Source organism: Suricata suricatta, chromosome 9, assembly GCF_006229205.1.
Source record: "Suricata suricatta isolate VVHF042 chromosome 9, meerkat_22Aug2017_6uvM2_HiC, whole genome shotgun sequence".
In the NCBI taxonomy this organism is placed as follows: Eukaryota; Metazoa; Chordata; class Mammalia; order Carnivora; family Herpestidae; genus Suricata; species Suricata suricatta.
The window spans coordinates 63287896-63307306 of NC_043708.1; the positions used below are offsets into that span (position 1 = coordinate 63287896).

Below are 19411 nucleotides of genomic sequence, written 5' to 3' on the forward strand. Positions count from 1 at the left end.
AGTTTGAATTTTTGGGTAAATTTTAGAATCAGCTTGTCAAGTTCTGTACACACACACACACACACACACACACACACACACAGTTTGATTGGAATTACTAATTAACTTCATTTGCATGAATATTGTTTTTTATGAGTCTACTAGTCCATTTAGATTGTCTTTTCTGTACAGATTGCTGTTTTTTGTGCAGAGATCTTGCACATTTTTCTTTATTCCTAGATGCTTTTTTTTTTTTTGATGCCATTGTAATATGTTGTTGTGCAAAATTTTTTGTGGTTACTTTTTTTTTTTTTTTGGTTGCTTTTTGAGAGAGAGCTGGATGGAGGGGCAGGGGGCAGAGAGAGGGAAACACAGAACTCAAAGTGGGTTGTAGGCCCCAGGCTGTCAGCACAGAGCCAGATGCAGGGCCCAAACTCACAAACTGAGAGATCATGACCTGAGCTGAAGTCCAATGCTTAACTGACTGAGCCACCCAGGTGCCCCTGTCATTACTTTTTAAAGTGTTTATTTCTTGAGACGATGCTACTAATGGTGCATTATGTCCTTTAAAAATAGCTCCGAATTCATTGTTATTAATTTATGAAAGGTTATCTCTTATTTAATTGGTCTTTTTAAAAAAATCACTATCAAACATAACCTTGATCTTTTCAGAGTATGTATATAGATAACTTTCACAAGGTCATAAGGTCATATCCAGTAGTCATGACATCACTGATATTTGCTTTTTATCCCCATCCTTGGGTTAGGATATGTCCTTTAAAAAGTATTGTCTTAATGATTTCTCACCTTCTTTTTGTCCTTTCTTCAACTCATCTTCAGAAGCTTCTACGGGATTTTTGGTGTGTGCATGTATAGTTTGTGCTTGTTTGGTAAATTTACTAGATTCTCTGTATGGCTTGTTTTTAGTAAGGAAATGAATGCTAAGGCAAGAAGTGAAAATGAATTCCCACAATAGTGTAAGATGGTCTAGTAGTGCCTGCTTTGGTAGCACATGTACATGTGTAAGATTCTAATAGGAAGCATTACCACTGTGTAGTGGTTTTGTTTTGGTTTGGTTTTTTTGGTTGTTTTTTTAATCCCTGAGAGAACGCTGTGACTTACATGTAGTTTCAAAGTCTTTCTCGTCGGAAAATCACTGATTACTGATTTAAAAGAGCAGAATATTTTTTCCACTGCTAATTGTAGAATGCTTAGAAGATCTGGAAATTGGAGTCATATAATGCTCTTACAGTATGTGATTCATGGTTTTGTGTTTTTGTTTTTGTTTTTTTTAACCAGTCAATACAAGGATGGTTCAGTATCTGCGGATCAATAAATATAGTACATCGCCTTAACATAATGAAGGAAAACCCATATGATATCTTAATAGATGTAGAAAAAGTATCTGCTGACAAAATTCAGCATCCTTTCATGATAAAAACTCAACAAAGTATATTTAGAGGGAACATACATCAACATAATAAAGGTCATATATGATAAGACTACAACTAATATACAAGACCAAAACTAAGATCAGGAACAAGACACGGGTGTTCACTTGTCACTTTTATTGAACATAGAACTGAAAGTCCTACACATAGCATTTAGACCAGAAATTGGGGGCAGGGAAAGGCATCCAAATTGGTAAGGAAGAAGTAAAATCATCAGTTTGTAGATGATATGATACTATATATAGAAAATCCTGAAGACTCTACCCAGAAACTATCAGAACTAATAAATAAATTCAGTTAAGTCATAGGATACAAAATTAACTTATAGAATTCGGTTGAATTTACATAAACTAATAAGTGGTAGAAGGAGAAATTAAGAAAACAATCTCATTTACAATTGCACTACAAGGAATGAAATACCTAGGAAGAAATTTAACCATGAAGGCAAGAGATCTGTCTTTTGAAAACTAGAAAATACTGATGAAAGAAATTGAAGACCACACAAACAAATGGGAAAGTATATCATATTTATGGATTGGAAGAATTGTCAAACTGTCCATACTACTCAGACCAGTCTACAGATTCAGTGTAATCCCTATGAAATACCAATAGTGTATTTAACAGAACTAGAACAAACAATCCTGAAATTTGTATGGACCCACAAAGTACCCCAAATGGTCAAAACAATCATGAAAAAGAAGAATAAACCTGGAGGTATCACAATCCCAGATTTCAAGATACACTACAAAACAATAGTAATGAAAGCAGTATGGTACTGGCATAAAAACAGTCACATGGATCAAACAGGAGAGAGAACCCAGAAATAAGCCCATACTTAAAGGGTTAATTATGGTAAAGGAGGCAAGAGTATACAATGAGGAAAAGATAGTCTCTTCAATAAATGGTGCTGGGAAAACCAGATAGCTACATTGGGCTATCATGTTGGGCTGGCTCTGTGCTGACTGCTCAGAGCCTGGAGACTGCTTTGGATTCTGTGTCTCTCTCTCCCTCTCTCTCTCTCTCTCTCTCTCTCTCTCTGTTCTTCCCCTGCTCGTATTCTCTCTCTCTCTCTCTCTCTCTCTCTCTCTCTCAAAAGAAGATTAAAAAATTTTTTTAATAAAATTAAAAATAGAAATACCATACGATCCATTAATTCCACTAGTGAGTATTTATCTATAGAAAATGGAAATGCTAATTGGTAAAAGATATATGCAAGAGACTCTTAAATATGGCGAATAAACCCTCCTCCAGAGGGTTACTGGAGGAGTTGTGGGGGGCGGGGATGGGCTAAATGGGTAAGGGACGTTAAGGAATCTCCTCCTAAAATCACTGTTGCACTATATGCTACCTAACTTGGATATAAATTTTTTTAAAATTAACAAAATTGAAAAAAGAAGAAAAAGATATATGCATCCCTGTGTTTATTGCAGCATTATTTTCAGTAGCCCAGATACGGAAGCACCTAAGTCTCCACTGATAGTTGAACAGGTAAAGAAGATGGAATATTACACAATGGAATATTAATCAGTCATAAAAAGAATGAAATTCGTCATTTGTGACAGCATGGATGGACCTACAAAGTTTTATGCTAAGTGAAGTAAGCCAGAGAAAGACAAATATGATATGATTTCATTTTTATGTGGAATTTGAAAAACAGTAAATTGAACAAACAGAAAACAAACAATCATAAATACAGAGATTTAACTGGTGGTCACCAGAAGAGAGGAGGTTGGGGGATGAGCTGAATAGGTGAAGTGGTTTAAGAGGTGCAACTTGCAGTTATAGAATTGGTAAGTTAGGGAAATGAAAAGTCCGGCATAGAGAACATAGTTAATAATATTGTAATGGTATTGTGTGTTGACGATGGATGGTGACTGCACTTACTGTCGTGAGAAAAAAGAAGGTCAGTGCAGGCAAAAAAACTGAATCAGAATTTCTTGAATCTGTGTGATGAAATTAACCTTTTACATTTGCTTAAGTGCTACCTTTCTCTTTAAGATCTTAGACTATTAGGTTCTGTATAGTTACCATTCTTCCTAGGTGTTTTTTGTTTTGAAATTTGCATTTGGAAGTGTCATGTAGCTGTCTAACTTCATGGTTGTTAAGGAGTTGTAGATGATTTAAAGGATAATAGAGAAGAGCTTGTTTTGATGGCAGTGGACATGGAAATACTTACATGTTCTTATTAATCAATTTGATTTAGCTGGTTCGCTGGCCAGTGTATTTCTATCACAGAAAAACAGATTCAACCTAATGGGTTAAATCATATAGCTGAATTCATTTGTTCTGATTTCATGTTCACTGAAATTTGTAAAAATAAAAAATTAAACTTAGCTTATTAGTAAATACTAAGCTTACTTTTTCTTAATCAATAAATACACCTGTGGGTCATCTCAGCAAGGGCATTCTCCCTCATCTGGAAGTTAGTTTTATTGTAATTGTGTACATATGGCAAGTGATTCCATACAGATGCCAGACTCTTTAAACATTACTTTTAGTGTCAGGTGGATAAAGGGGGCTGACAATATAAAGAGGGCCAGGAAAAGATAGGAGAGCTGCCTCTTACAGGAAATAAGGCAATTGAAAAGAAAATAATTCCTCTCATAGTAGAAAAATGACAACAGAAAGTAATGAGTTCTTTGAACATATGGTGGCTATACTTAAACTATTTGCAATACTCCAGTATTACTATTTTAAGAATTGAAACAATTTGGAGTGGGTGGGTAGAATAGAAAAGATTACACATTTTTAAGTATTTCTTAAAACCCAAAATGGTTTTGAAGTAACGTTACTGTTTTTTGAAACAACAAACATCTCATTTGGGGAAAAATATTTTACTTAAGAAAATAGTATTTTGGGGGACACTTTGGTGGTTCAGTCAGTTAAGTGTCCGACTTCGACCCAGGTCATGATCTTGCAGTTTGTGATTTTGAGCCCCGTGTTGGGCTCTGTGCTGACAGCTCAGAGCCTGGAGCCTTCTTCAGATTCTGTGTCTCCCTCTTTCTCTGACCCTCCCATGCTCATGCTCTTTCTCTCTTTCTCTCTCTCTCTCTCTCTCTCTCTCTCTCTCTCTCTCTCTCAATAATAAAAGCATTAAAAAAATTTTTTTTCCATAATATTTTATTGTCAAATTGTTTTCCATACAACACCCAGCGCTCTAAAAAATTTTTTTTTAAAGAAAATAATGTTTTAGTTTTTTGTGACTTATATGTTAGGGAGTAGGTTCAGTTTTTATATATATTTCCTTTTATCATTATATAAAAAGTTAATATTAGCGACCTTAAGATTATAAGCAAAACTGATTTATAGTCATGTTGATCTTTGAAATAATTGTGTTACCTAACAAAGTTTGGTTGACTGCCTTTATCAATTTTTAAAACTTGCCATCATGAACAGGTTGTTACTATTTATTGTTTTCTTTTTTTTAATGCATCATTAGGAAAAAATGAAAATAAATGAATTTTTTGTATTTTTAGGCCCGGATAGCATTTTTGCAAGGAGAAAGAAAAGGACAAGAAAACTTGAAGAAGGATTTAGTAAGAAGGATAAAGATGTTGGAGTATGCATTAAAACAAGAAAGGTATGTGTGCCTTATTTTCTTATAAAGTAGAACAATATTCTCTTTTATACCCATGTGCACTGTATTTGAAAATTCTTTGAAATATATGAAACCCTGCCCAAAATATAAGATGATACTTGGATTTGGTTCTTATAAGGGAAAAGAAAAAATTTAAATCTTTAAAATTGAAATAATGTCTTTTGTTATAGAATCTAAGTTTTGGAATTTTATTTTTCTTTAAAAAGATTAGGAAAAAGTTTGTCTTCACTCAGGTGTATAGGTCAATTGGGTAATTTACATTTTTTCTTACATAGCAGTACACTTTTTCCCTCTAACTTCCTTTGCAAGTAAAGCTTAAAAAGCACATATTTATATTATGTCTAATATGTTGTCAGAGAAACCTATACCAGCATTTACTTAACTGTGTAGAAAAGGAAAATATATTTTTCTTTCAACAATTTATTATTAAATTTTCAGGGCAAAATATCACAAATTAAAATATGGCACAGAACTGAACCAAGGTGATTTGAAAATGCCAACCTTTGAATCAGGTAAACTAGATTCTTCTGTTAACCTTCTTCTGACCCAATTCAAGAAAAAAATTGGTTTACGGTCATTTTTATATAACAGACATGTTTTCTTCACCCTTATTTTGCTTTGATAGCATTGGTTAGTCAGATGGTTGACCACTGTAATAATGCCTAGTATTTGGGGGAAAGTCATAAATGAATAAAAAAATAGTTTTATCTATATCTAAATCCTGAGGTTATTTATTTTCCTTGTGCTGACATCTATGTAAAATTATGAGTATATTTTGGTATTAGAGGTGAAAGAAAATGAAATATTTCTTTCTACACTTGTAGGTAGTTCTTGTCCCTTTCTATAAAAGTTTAATTTTTTATTATTACAAAGTTCATTTTATCTGGAGAAGCTGTAATTAACACAGTTTAATTCTGAAAATTGGAAATTTGACTGAATTTGGAAATCTCATAGGCCGCCAACTTGGAATAAAAAGAAGGAAAAAAATCATTACTACTTCATCTTGCACTATCCTAAATCTTTCATTTTACACTAAACTAAATAGATAAGTGAGAGTAATATCTGATGAACAGTTATGCTGGGAGGATATGGTTGGATATAGGAAAAAGCTAACAGTTTCATGTTAACTTTAGGGTTCTGTATGATTATAATTTGCATCTAACAATAAATAAGGAATACTTTGACTTATATTATGCATATTGGAAATGTTATCAATTTCTTACTTCTCAGGTATTTTTAGAACTCATACACATTTTCATGTATCTTTATTTGGATATGCAGTTTTTCATCTTTTATAGTTGTACCATATCTAATAAAATCAAAGCATATATAGTAGGGAAGATAAAACTTAGATATGAATTTTTTTCTTTTAGTTTGGTGGCAGAGTAAATTTTTAAAAAGTAATTGGTTTTAATGTTAATATTAAATACTTAATATTAAATTTAATATTAAGTACTTAGAACTTGGCAGAAACAATACAACCTGTAGTTGGTTTAATTTTTTTCCACTTACCAGTTTTACCATTTACTATATCTTCAAGTAGTTGGCATCTATATAAAATTAAGAGACCAGTATATGAGCAGCATGGGTTTCCTTTGATCTGGCTTTTCAGTGAAGGAAAGAATATTATGGCCTCACCATGGGAAAGCAACAATAAAAAGATGGAAGGCCTATAAATTTTGAGCCTTGTTGACTACAGTAGTCTTTTTTATTGTAGTTGGAGTAGAGTGGCTTCACCATAGAGAGAAGTTAATGAATCCCGAGCTTTTCTTTGACTCCTTTTCTTTCTATTATGGCTATGATATTGAGAAAATAAGTATTCATTTTCTGACTCAAGGGCTGTCCTCCTAACTTGGTCTGGGTAAATGTGAGGAGGAGGTAGTTGCGGCCACATTGTTCCTGGAGCCAGTCAGAATTGGCTAGCTGGTTTCAGTGCAATAGTTGTGTAAAACAAATCATTAGCAGAATAAATCTCTGCTGCTAAAAACAGGCTTGTTTTTATCTGTATCAACTTATGTATTAAAACCTCCTCAGAAAGGAATAAAATGACATCCAGGTGTTTTATTTATGGGAAACAATAATATAGTAGATTTCCTTTATTGACGTAGAAAAACTATTTATGGTGTTTAGTAAGGATGGGGAGAAGCAATGAAAGGATGGGCAAAATATAACATACAAACAAAATTGGATAAAATTATTTATGTCATGGCATAGATCGAGATAAACGTTAAGCAAATTAGTGTTGCCTTTTAATACCTAAAAATAAATCAAAATATAAAATACTGTCTTGATAGAAGTATGATATGCCTGTTTTTATACCTGTGTCTCAATAATACACACACACACACACACACACGGCCTAAACCTAACCCTATAAAAGGGGTTGTATCTAAATATGTAAAGAGCTTTTTGCACATTTGGGAGGGATCTATGACAGTAGGAAAACAGGCAAAAGAAAAGGCAACCCATAAGAGAAAATATCCAAGTGACCAACAAGTATATGAAATGATACTTCTTGTTATTTGTCATTGAGGAAGTAAAACCAAAGTGCAGTACATACAGTTAGACACCTAGCAGAATGGCTAAATTAAAATACAGAAGACAAAAAAAATGGTCAAGTCTGCTGGTGTTGGCACTGCAGATTGATAGAAGCACTATTCTGAAAGGGGTTTGCCAATGTTAATAAACGGAACAAAAAGATAGTGTCATGCTCTAGTAAAAATCTGGAAACAATTTGACCTGCAGTGTTAGAATGGATACATATATTGTGTGGTATTTTAGCATAATGGAATGCTATTTAGCAACAAAAGTGAAAAACCTATAACTACACCTGACAACATGGACAGGTAACATAAAACTGAAAAATGATATAAATGATTTCATGTATTTCAAGTTCAAAAATTAGTTTTTATAAAGTAGGATAGTATTGATACTCTTTTGAAATGTCTACTGACTGGAAGAAGGTATAAGAAAAACTTTTGGGGTGCTGATAATGTTTTGTTTCTTCATCTAGAAACTGGTTACATTGGTGTGTTAAAAATTCTTTGAGCTGTATGTTTTTGGTGTACTTCAAGGTTATTGATAGCAACATTATTTATAATGATGGAAACTGGAAACCAATGTCAACATTAGTGGATATGTTAATTAAATAGGCATATACTTTCTATGGAATATTATGTAATCGTTTTATGTGATATTCTGTATTCATTGCCATCAAGAGGATGTTCAAATATGTTAATTGTCAAAAGCAACTTTATAGTACAGTATATACATTGGTACCTTCCTCCATTTTTAAGGAAAGGAGAAGTTTATGTGTGTATTTTGAGATGAATAATAGGAATGATAAAGTCACAAGTACTAACACGTCTAATGATAGTATTTGGTGCAGTTGTAGGTCTTTTTTTTATTTTTTTATTTTTTATAGTTTATTTATTTTTGAGACAGCACGAGTCGGGAAGGGGCAGAGAGAGAGAGGGAGACACGGAATCTGAAACAGGCTCTAAGCTCTGAGCTGTCAGCAGAGAACCTGATGCGGGGCTCGAACCCATGAATTGCGACATCATGACCTGAGCCAAAGTCAGACACTTAACTGACTGAGCCACCCAGGAGCCCAGTTGTAGTTCTTTTAAAAAAATTCTTTGGTGGGGAGGCCTGGTAGCTTAGTGAGTTAAGCATCTGACTTTTGGTTTTGGCTCAGGTCGTGATCTCACAGTTCATGTGATCAAGGCCCACATTGGGCTCTTTTTTGACATTGCTGAGCCTGCTTGAGATTGTCTCTCTCCTTCTTTCTCTGCCCCTTCCCTGCTCATGCTCTCCCTCTCTCAAAATAAATAAATGAACATTTTTTAAAAAATGTTAAAAGAATGTGTTTTTTCTCCAGTGATTATGTATTATATGTGATTTAACAGCAAACAAAATGGTATAAATAGAAAAAAATATATAAACTAAAATAGAGGAGCTATTAAGATGAAATAGGTATTTCTAGAAATCTTAGAAGTTCCTGTGTTCAGGGGAAGAATGAGAAGGGTTAATAATGGGATTGTTAGGGTTAGAGAAGTAAGGCCTGCAGGGCATATTTGAGTTAACCACCAATAAATTTCTGTTCTCAAAGACTCTGAAGGGTCTAGGAGCCTAACAACTGTGAGCCATGCTAAAGGTTCTCAGCATTCATTGAGGGCTGATTTTCTCTGGTCCTCTCTTCTCTGTGTTATCTTATTTTCGTAATGGGAATTTTTAGGAAAATCTTTCTATAATATCATTAGTGCTGATAGGTGGTTTTAAATTTCTCGCTAGGGATACTTAATTGAGAGCTTAACTCATCTCAGATTATATTTATATTTGAGAATAAAACATGACCTTTCACCTATAATAGAAACCATTTTCTGGTTTAAATTTTAGTTTTAAAAATGAAATTAGTTATATAAAGTGTTATGATAAAGACTTAAAATTTCCTGATAGACTCAAAATTAAGTCATTATATATACTAGATTTCTTAACAGTGTTGATTTTGAATAGCTTAAGTAAATATTAAACGTAGCTGTTTAATTTTGAAACTATTAAACCCAGTAGAATTCTGATAAATATGTATATATATTTCAATATTTCATTTCAAAGCCTGGAGTTTTGGTTTTTGAATCCCCAGTAGAATAGTTAATGTGCTCTTGGGTTTCCCAGTTTTAAAACAAGGAGGATTGTACCTGAGCGTTGTGGTTATTGGGATAAACACATTTACAATAAGTGTAGGGGCGCCAGGGTGGCTCAGTCGGTTAAGCGTCCGGCTTCGGCTCAGGTCATGATCTCACGGTTCATGGGTTTGAGCCCAGCATTGGGCTCTGTGCTGACAGCTAGCTCAGAGCCTGGAGCCTGCTTCGGATTCTGTATCTTCCTCTCTCTCTGACCCTCCCCTGCTCCCACTGTCTTCTCAAAAATAAATAAAAAACACAAAAATATTAAAAAAACAAGAGTAAATACTTAATAGTTGTTAATTTACTTCTATCATTTATAAAACATTTTGTTATGTTATTAATGGGAATTTATCCCTGAGAGAACTTTGGCAGTATTTTCAAGAGTGGAAATACTGTGTATGAAATTGTCTCTTTTGTGTGTGTGTTAACTTTTAGAAGAAACCAAAGACACAGAAGCTCCCACAGCACCTCAGAATAGCCAGTTGACGTGGAAGCAAGGCAGACAGCTGTTAAGACAGTAAGTAATGATTCGTTTTCAGCTTTCTTTAAGGATCTAGTATAAAAATACTTATATTCAGCAACTTTGCAAGAAAAACATTATTTGATGATGATAATAGGACAGTGTGTATAGTTTTTATTGCTTTCTTATTTCATTTGACTGTTGAATCTTTTTAAAGTTGGTGTCCTCTGAATGTTCCTTTGAACACTGCTCAGGATGATGGGGTAGAATGTCAAAAACTGGATGGTGGGAAGGCCAGAACAAAAACTATAGAGTTCATACTTGTGGTACTCCCATTCCTGTCATTGCAGAATTCACATACTTGGTTTTAAATGGGACTGTGACTGATTTATAGAAGGAATTTAACAGGTAACCTAAAACCTTTCATAAGTGGTTGCCAAATCCTACTTTTACTTGAATTTTTGAGGAACCTTTTTGATGCTTAAATTATTTGCTGTGTTAGAAGTAATTGTGTGGTGAGGAGCCTGAGTGGCTTAGTCCATTGAGCATCTGACTCTTGATCTCAGCTCAGGTCATGATCTCATGGCTTGTGGGATTGAGCCCCGTGGTGGGCTCCATGCTGGCAGTGTGGAGCCTGCTTGGGATTCTCTCTCTTCTTCTCTCTCTGCCCCTCCCCTGCTCATGCTCGCTTGCTTGCGTGCACTCCCTCACTCTCTCTCTCTCTCTCTCTCTCTCAAAATTAATAAATAAACATTTAAAGAATTGTGTGACATATCTTACTGTCACTTATCTATTTGTTTTTCACCCATATTATTTTTAAGACTTGGTACTTGTGTACTACTAATAGCCTGGGTAATTTACAATTATTCAACCTCCTCAACTCTATATTTCTTTACCTTCACTTTAATAACCCAGTGAAATGTGGTCAGACCCTTGATCTTTTTACTACCTAGAACTGCCTTACATCTGGAATTGTCAGTGATCCAACAGTCATCTTACATTCTACCTTTTTCACCCCATGTTATTTGCCCTCTGACTTTCCCTTGATCTTAGATCCTTGGCTACTTCTTTTGCCCCTTTAGCTCCTCTAGCTCTGGTTGGTTTTATTTGGTTTCTTTTTGTTGTGGGGTTTTCTTGTTTTTATTTCCCTAGTTCAAGCCTTGACCACATTATTCATCCCCCTTTGCCTGTACCCTTAGTTTTCTTACTGCTCTCTCTTACCCTACCCCCACTAGTCATTTATCTATATCTGTCTGCAGTATCCCAGTGCTACTTCAGTCTTCTGCTGCTTCTGTTTTCAATTAAATCTTGGTGAAAAATAATGTTACCGTACATATTCTGCCATTACATACTCATGGTTTCCTTTCCAAATATATAGAGAGTCTTTCTCCATAACTCTAGTCACTTCTGGCTCCCAGTGCCCTCAGTGAATATTCTAAACTTTTACCACATCTCAGCTCATTCTCCCTTACTGATTAGAACACCTCAGGTTCTACATCACTGAAAATATGAAAGCTGTCAGGTGAGAACACCCTTAACTTTTTGCTTTCCTTTCAGTAGATGTATTTAAACCTCATATTCATTAGTTTCTAAAGTTTCATGTAAACTCTTGAAACTAACATTTCAAACTCTCAGTGACTAAAACTCGAGCAAGTTTTAGTAAAAACAGATTACTCTTTGGAAGGATGCCAGGGGTAGCTAGCAGATTTGAGGAAGTGCTGAATACCTGAGTGTCAGGAAGCCAAGAGCTGACATATATACCTGAGGACTTCTCAGGGAATGGAAACACCCAGGATATATTCTTACTCTCTGGTTTACTACTTCTCTCTTTATCACTTTTAATCTTTTCTACTGAAAACCAGTTTTATCCAGATGGCAGGGGACCTCCTGTTTAGTCAGAATTGGGTTAACTTGATCAAATAAATGCCTGTGAATCAATTAGTTTTACCTGGATTGTGTCAAATTGCGGCTGCTCAATCACATCACATGGTTAGAGTGTGATGGCAGTTGTTCCCCCAAAAAGAAAATTGCAGTTTTTAGAAGAGTACACTAGCTATAGCAAAATCAGTGTGTAGTATTTCTCTTATAAAAGCCTAATCTTATTGCCTGGATTAATAATCTGTCTTTCTCTGAGAGTAGTTTATCTCTGTAATTTTCCTTATTCATTTGCCAGCTGTGTACTTTGTTCCATTGTGATACTCCACTGAAGCTATTCAAAGACCTAATTAAGAGACCTTTTTTGTTCCTATTTGATCTTTTGGACACATAAAGCATTAACCATTGTATTTTGAACTCTTTTTCTCTTACTTACTCTCTGCTATCATTTTCCTCCCTTATTTCTCAAGTACTATCATTTATTTATTATCTTAGTTTCTCTTATGCTAGCCCTTTAGGGTCTGTGTCCCAGACTTTCTGTTCTAGAGCTTTTTCTCTGCTCTAGAGAGAGTAAACTTCATTTATTTTTGAGAGGGAGAGAGCAGGGGAGGGTCAGACAGAGGAAGACACAGAGTCTGAAGCAGGCTCCAGACTCTGAGCTATCAGTCAGCACAGGACCTGATGTGGGGCTCGAACCCATGGACCATGCGATCATGACTTGAACTGAAGTAGGATGCTCAACCAACTGAGGCACCCAGGCACTCTAGTAGACTTCATTTAAATCTATGGATATAAATACCATCAATCACTGATGACTCCCAAATCTAGATGCTGAGTCCAATCTCTCCTGAGCTTTGAACCTTTCTTATTATTGTCCCTAATAAATGTCACTTTCTTAACTGTTACATGATTATCTGATAAATATCCTATAAACCAGATTCAGACTCTTTATTCTTCATTTCATTGAATAGAGCCACCATCCAACCATACAAATTAGAAACCTGAAAAATTTCTAAAATTCTTTTATCTTCTTTATTCTGCTGCCATGTGTATTTGTGTACCAGGTCTCTAGGATTGCATCTTGATATTTTTCTCATGCTTTTTCTCTTCAGTTTTAGTTCTTGCTGTGTTAATATCCTAACCAGTCTCCCTGCCATTAGCTTTCAGCTACAAATCATTTGTTCTTTTGCATAGTGTATAAGACTCCTTTTAACATCCTTACTTAACCTCTCACATACTTAGAGAAGAAATTATACAAAGCCATTAATGACCCATTATCTATATTTATGTCAGAATCTGGTCCCTTTCTTCTTTTCCAGTCTTATCCTGGATCCTGGATTAAATAACAGAAAGTTTCAGTACCACAGGATTTTAGATCCTAGCTGGAGAACTAACTGACTAGCTGTCATCCTCTGGCCGAGACCCTAGATTTAAATTTCACATGTACTGTTCTGAGGTTTAGTTCTACGAAGTCTTTACCACTTTGTAGACTTTTTTTTTAAATAGCATATATCATCAACTCAAAAGCTTTTTAAGGTTCCTGAGCTTTTTAGGCATTAGCCATACTGTATGCTTTCTAAATTAAATTTTGGTTTGTAATTGGCCTTGTTCTCTTAGAATTGGAACTGATATATAGAGAAGAAAGTTTTGAGGCAAAGGAGGATTATATCTTACAGGGTTATGGGTTTTTTCCTTGATCAATCATTCCTTGATGTGATTTTGAGTTAACAGATTTGTAGGTGTTAATATATGGGAATTAATACTTAAAATTTTCTCTTACAGATATCTTCAGGAAGTAGGTTACACAGATACAATATTAGATGTGCGATCTCAGCGGGTAAGGTCATTACTTGGACTGTCCAATTCAGAACCAAATGGATCGGTAGAAACAAAGAACTTAGAACAGATACTGAATGGAGGCGAATCTCCTAAGCAAAAAGGACAAGAAATTAAAAGGTATGTACTAGTAGGTTAGCACTGTTTATATAGTGGGTATTATGAACCTCTTTTATTTCTGGTTACTACTGGTAACAATTTTTAAATCAGGTGGTGTTCAGATTTAAAGACTTTTTTCCTTATAAATGGTTCTGGGGCATTAAGCCCAAACAATGCAAAGCCTTGCTTCTTTCACACTAGTGTATATATAACCATTGCCATTCTAGTTACAGAGTACCAATATAATTTACTGAAAATACCCTAACAAAATTTTAAAACCAGAATGTTAAAATAGCTCAGAACTACATGAAATTACTCTCAAATTTACGTTTCAATTTTGCACTTATTTCAGAACTATAGCCATTCTCATGACAACAAAACTTTTTAAAATTTAATGTCTTTACTAAGATAAAATCCACATAGTATACATTTCTGCCATTTAAAGTATATAGCTTGTGGTTAGGATATTCAGACTCACTCAGCCATCACCATAATCTTAGTTTAAAAAAATTCATCATCCCAGTGGAGCACCTGGGTGGTGCTGTCAGTTGAACATCAACTCTTGATCTAGGCTCAGGTGATGATCTCACGGTTTGGGAGTTTGAGCCCCACATCAGGGTATGTGCCTCCTTTTTATCCTGTATAGCCAGCTGAACACACCTCCACCCGTGGTAGTATATTTTCAAGTTAAGTTGAAGCAGTGATTTCTGATTTCTTTTTTTTTTAATGTTTTTATTTATTTTTGAGAGAGAGAGAGAGAGACACCGTGAGCAGGGGAGGGTCAGAGAGAGAAGGAGTCATAGGATCTGAAGACAGGCTCCAGGCTGTGAGCTAGCTGTCAGCACAGAGCCTGACACGGGGCTCGAACCCATGAACCGTGAGATTATCACCTGAGCCGAAGTCAGACACTTAACCAACTGAGCCACCAGGCGCCCCGATTTCTGATTTCTTAAGAAATAAAGCAACTTTAGTATAGAATCTACTGAACTGGAAACAGGAAGATTATCTCAGTCTCCAGCTAAGCAGCGAGATCCCCTGTTTTCTTCTATTAGCATCTGCAAAACAAATAGGATGTTATTTGATTTCGTTTCATTTTACACGTTTATTTATTCTGATAACAAGAGAGTACATAAGGGTGGGTGAAGGGCAGAGAGAGAAGGGGAGAGAATCCCATGTAGGCCTAACACTGCCAGCATGGAGTCCAACACAGGGCCCAAACTCACAAACCGTGAAGTCATGACCTGAGCCAAAATCAAGAGTCAGAGGCTTAACCAACTGAGCCACCCGCGTGCCCTAGTAGGATGTGTTTTTAAAAGATTCATCAAAAAACTAATAGAAATTAAAAGGTGTCATAGAAATAATTTCCATGTAAAACTTGGAAGATAAGGTTGAAGAATCACCCTCTCATACCCCCAGAAAGAAAAAAGGGAAAAGAGGAAATAAAACTGAAAAGATAGGAAAATTCAAAGATCAGTCAAGCAGAGCCAACATCTGATTAGGAATTGGAGAAAGAACAAGTAAAATAATTTTGAAAAGATTATTAAATTAGTAATGAGAGAAATTTTGCTGGAATATATTTACAGCATGTATTTCCAAGTATGTTTCTAGATTGAAAGGATTCTTCCCAATTACACTATAAAATTAATCTTTAAAAAGATCCATACAGTGTTGGGTGAGCGATTCACTCTTGATTTCGGCTCAGGTCATGATCCCAGGAGTGTGGGATCTAGACTAGGCTCTATGTTCCACCTTGAGCCTGCTTACAGTTCTCTCTCTGTCCCTCTCTCCCTCTGTCCCTTTCCCCTGCTCATGCTCGCTCGCTCTCTCGCTCTCTCTCTCTCTCTCTCTCAAAGAAAAACAAAAAAAACAAAAGTCCCCACCATGAATGCTAAAACATCTTGAACAACATGCTAGCATACAAGTAGTAAAGTCTCAGACCTTTCATGGTGGTTTTAATTTTCATTTTCCTAGAGTGTAATGATGTTGAGTATCAGCTTATACCATCCACATATCTTTTTGATACAGTGTCTTTTTGAGTAATTTTCCCATTTTTATTGTTTTATTTGTTACTCTTAATATTTAACTGTTCTTTATGTATTCTGGACACAGATTCTTCACCAAATATGTGACTTGTAAATATTTTCTTTCTATCTCTAGGCTTCTCTTTAAATTCTCTTAACAGTGTCTTTCAAAGAACAAAGTTATTAATTTGGGGAATTTGGAGTCATCATTTTTCTTTTATGGATTGTGTTCTATTTGTCTTATAAAGCCATGCACTTATATTGCTGTGATCAAATACAATTCTAAAAACCTAAAACATGAGTTTCACTTTAGAGACAAATTTCTATCCAAGGGACAGCACTGCTTCATTTGTCAAAGTTCAAAACAGAATTCTCAGGTCTTCAATATACTGTTTTCTATTTTTCTGTCATTAGTGTACCAATTTTGTCAACTGTCATTTTGCCTTTCATTTAATCCCCAAATGTTAAGACTTCTAGTAAATGGTGAGCTGAAAAGTATGTGTTCTGTTATTATGGTAGATTTTTGTTTCTTTCTTTTTACTAATTTGTATTTGGAAAAAACATCTCTTAACTACATTCAATTTTTATGCAGGCCCTTAAACAATGTGCTGGATTAGGCAGAGTATAGTATACCTGTTAAAATCCTATGCCATGTTAAAGAGCTATTAAAAAATAGTCTGAATTGTAGCCTTAGAAACAATTAGGGAGGGCAAAAAAACTCCCAAGTTTTAGATTATTCTTTTTGGTACCAAAAGATCATCTAGTTCAAGCCAAACAGTTCACAGGTAAAGAAACTGAGGCTAAAAGGCTTAAGTGACTTGGCCAAATTCAGTCATGTAGTTAATGGAAGAGGAGAGACTTGTATTGTGAGATATTCTGTGTTGAACTGAAATTTCCACCATTCTTTTACTTTGTTGTTAGACATTTATACAGCTATGTAAGAATACTTTTTTTTTGTACATAGAGGAGGAACTCGGATTATAGCTTAAAAAATGACTTTGTAGATAGGTAAAAATAGGTTGCCCAGTATATGAATGGTTCTCAAAGTGTGAAAGTATTTCTTTAGTATATTACAAATCCTGTTTCCTAGGTAAGAATATCCGTGAAATGGATTGTAATATCTATGTCTAATTTACCCCATAACTTTAAATCCGGGCAAGTTTTAGTCTTCAAACATTTGGGCCAAGCTATGAGAAGTTGTAAAGCTTTAAGAAATACTAAGTTTGGGGACACCTGGCTGGCTCAGTCAGTAGAGCATGTGACTCTCAGATTTGTGAGTTCAAACCCCATGTTGGGTGTGGATCCTACTTAAACAAAGAAAAAGAAAAAAAATGCTAAGTTTAAGTTGCTTGCTTGTGATGGCTTTATTTTGAGAAATAATAGCACCTTTGATTGTCTATCACTATATGATTTTATTTTGATACAGTAGTTACTCCAAATATTTTGGACAACAAACATTGGGAAAACTTAACAGAACAATCACTTTTCCTTGAGTTAGAAAACTTAATCTATCCAACGTTCTTTTCTTGGGTAGAGTACTTAGGTAGTGCATTATAAGTAGGTTTTCACTTGAATTTCTGTTTTTCTTTCCTTTTTTTTTTTTTTTGTTTAATTTATTTATTTTTGAGAAAGAGAGGGGAGGGGCAGAGAGAGAGAGGGAGACACAGAACCTGAAGTCGTCTCCAGGGTCCAAACTGTCAGTGCAGAGCTGAATTCAGGGCTCAAGCTCCCAAATTGTGAGATCATGACCTAAGTCAAAGTCAGATACTTAACCGATTGAGCCATAGACGCCCTTCTATATTGCTTTCAAGTGCTGTTTTAAAATAGGAACCAGAAAGAAATATTAGAATTAACCTTTGGAATATCTGGATTCATCTTTTTCCCCTTTGACAGGCCCTCTGGTGATGTTCTTGAGACATTTAATTTTTTAGAAAATGCTGATGACAGTGATGAAGAAGAAGAAAATGACATGATTGAAGGCATCCCAGAAGGAAAAGATAAACATCGGATGAATAAACACAAAGTAGGAACTCATTTTTTAATTTTTATTAGCGCGCGCGCACACACACACACACACACACACACACACATATTTGGAATAGAATTTTTCAAGCTGTCTTAAGTTACATTAGAATGATTGATCATTTTTTATTTTATATCACATGAGTTTTATATATAGTCAGCTCTTATTATTACCTACATGTAGTAGAAATTATTATTTGGTGTATCATCCACTAATTAGCAGAAAAAGGGTCTCTTTTTATAGAACTAGTCTGGTGGGTTGAAACTTTAAAGAAAGAAACCAGGAACCCTCTCCACTGCTGCTCCAGTTAAGAATCACTGCTAAAGTCTGACTCTGTGTGTGCAATAAAACACTTGATAAATTAACCGAAATTTCATTGGGCTACTCTCACTCTGGATGAGGGAGTAAACTATGGATTATAAATATGTGTGTCTACATTCTTGTTTTTTGGTAAGGATTAATAAAAATTTACTTGCTGGTAACCTACGAAACTGGATTATCTATTTGATCAGTGGCGTGATTTAATTATAAGCAAATTAGATGATCCATTTATGAACTTATCATAGCAGTATAGAATATTTCTCTTTTTTTTCCCAATGTTTGTTTATTTTTGAGAGAGAGTGGGCACGAGCAGGGAAGGGGCAGAGGGAAAGGGAGAGAATCCCAAGCAGGCTCCACACTCCGCATGAAGCCCAGCACAGGACTCCATCTGTGAACTGAGACCTGAGCCTAAGTCAGGAGTCAAACTGAGCTACTCAGTCACCCCTAGAGTACTTCAAGTACGTTAAAAAAAAAAAAAAGGTGAATAGGTTAAGTTTTGGTTCTTTGGGATATTAACGTGGGGGAAATGCCAGCTTTCCTCAAAAAAAGTTTCCATGCTGTAAATTGCAGTTCTCAGTGTTCATGTGTGAACATGGATGAGCAGAGATTTTGATCCTTTGTTTGTTTGTTTGTTTTTCTCCTGGGATGCATTAGCACTCTTATTATCACAGCTATTGACTTAAGATCAGTTAATATCCTTGTTACAGCTAGGCCGTATTCCTGTGAACTATAGAATACATAGGCACTTCTCAGTGAGTGAAATCAGTTCAACACAATGTATCAGAATATAAGTGATTGCATGGGTCTATAAATAGGTAATTGTGAATCTATTATAATTAAAGAATTTAAATCTTCTTGCTTGGTATTTTAGTGATTTTTTACTACCATATTACTTTCATCACATCTTACAGTAATCTTCGCATGGCACTGTTAGCCATTTATATAGGGTACAGTATGGGACTGGTGGACTACCTGGGAAATCGAAAATTTAAAAATGGGAGTATAAATAATATAAAGTTAATGGTGTTACTCACATGTGGAACTTGAGAAACTTAACAGGATC

General features: G+C 35.1%; 1 protein-coding gene across 2 annotated transcripts in view; it reads left to right on the forward strand.

Annotated features, from left to right (window-relative positions):
- Nucleotides 1–19411, forward strand: part of STRN3 (striatin 3) — a 99857-nt gene that overhangs the window by 42098 nt on the left and 38348 nt on the right. For both annotated transcript variants that reach the window (XM_029950400.1, XM_029950401.1), the window contains exons 2-6: nt 4907–5010; nt 5467–5540; nt 10149–10230; nt 13831–14004; nt 17898–18027. In XM_029950400.1, the coding sequence (XP_029806260.1) occupies nt 4907–5010; nt 5467–5540; nt 10149–10230; nt 13831–14004; nt 17898–18027 (564 nt within the window). The remainder of the gene's footprint in view (nt 1–4906; nt 5011–5466; nt 5541–10148; nt 10231–13830; nt 14005–17897; nt 18028–19411) is intronic.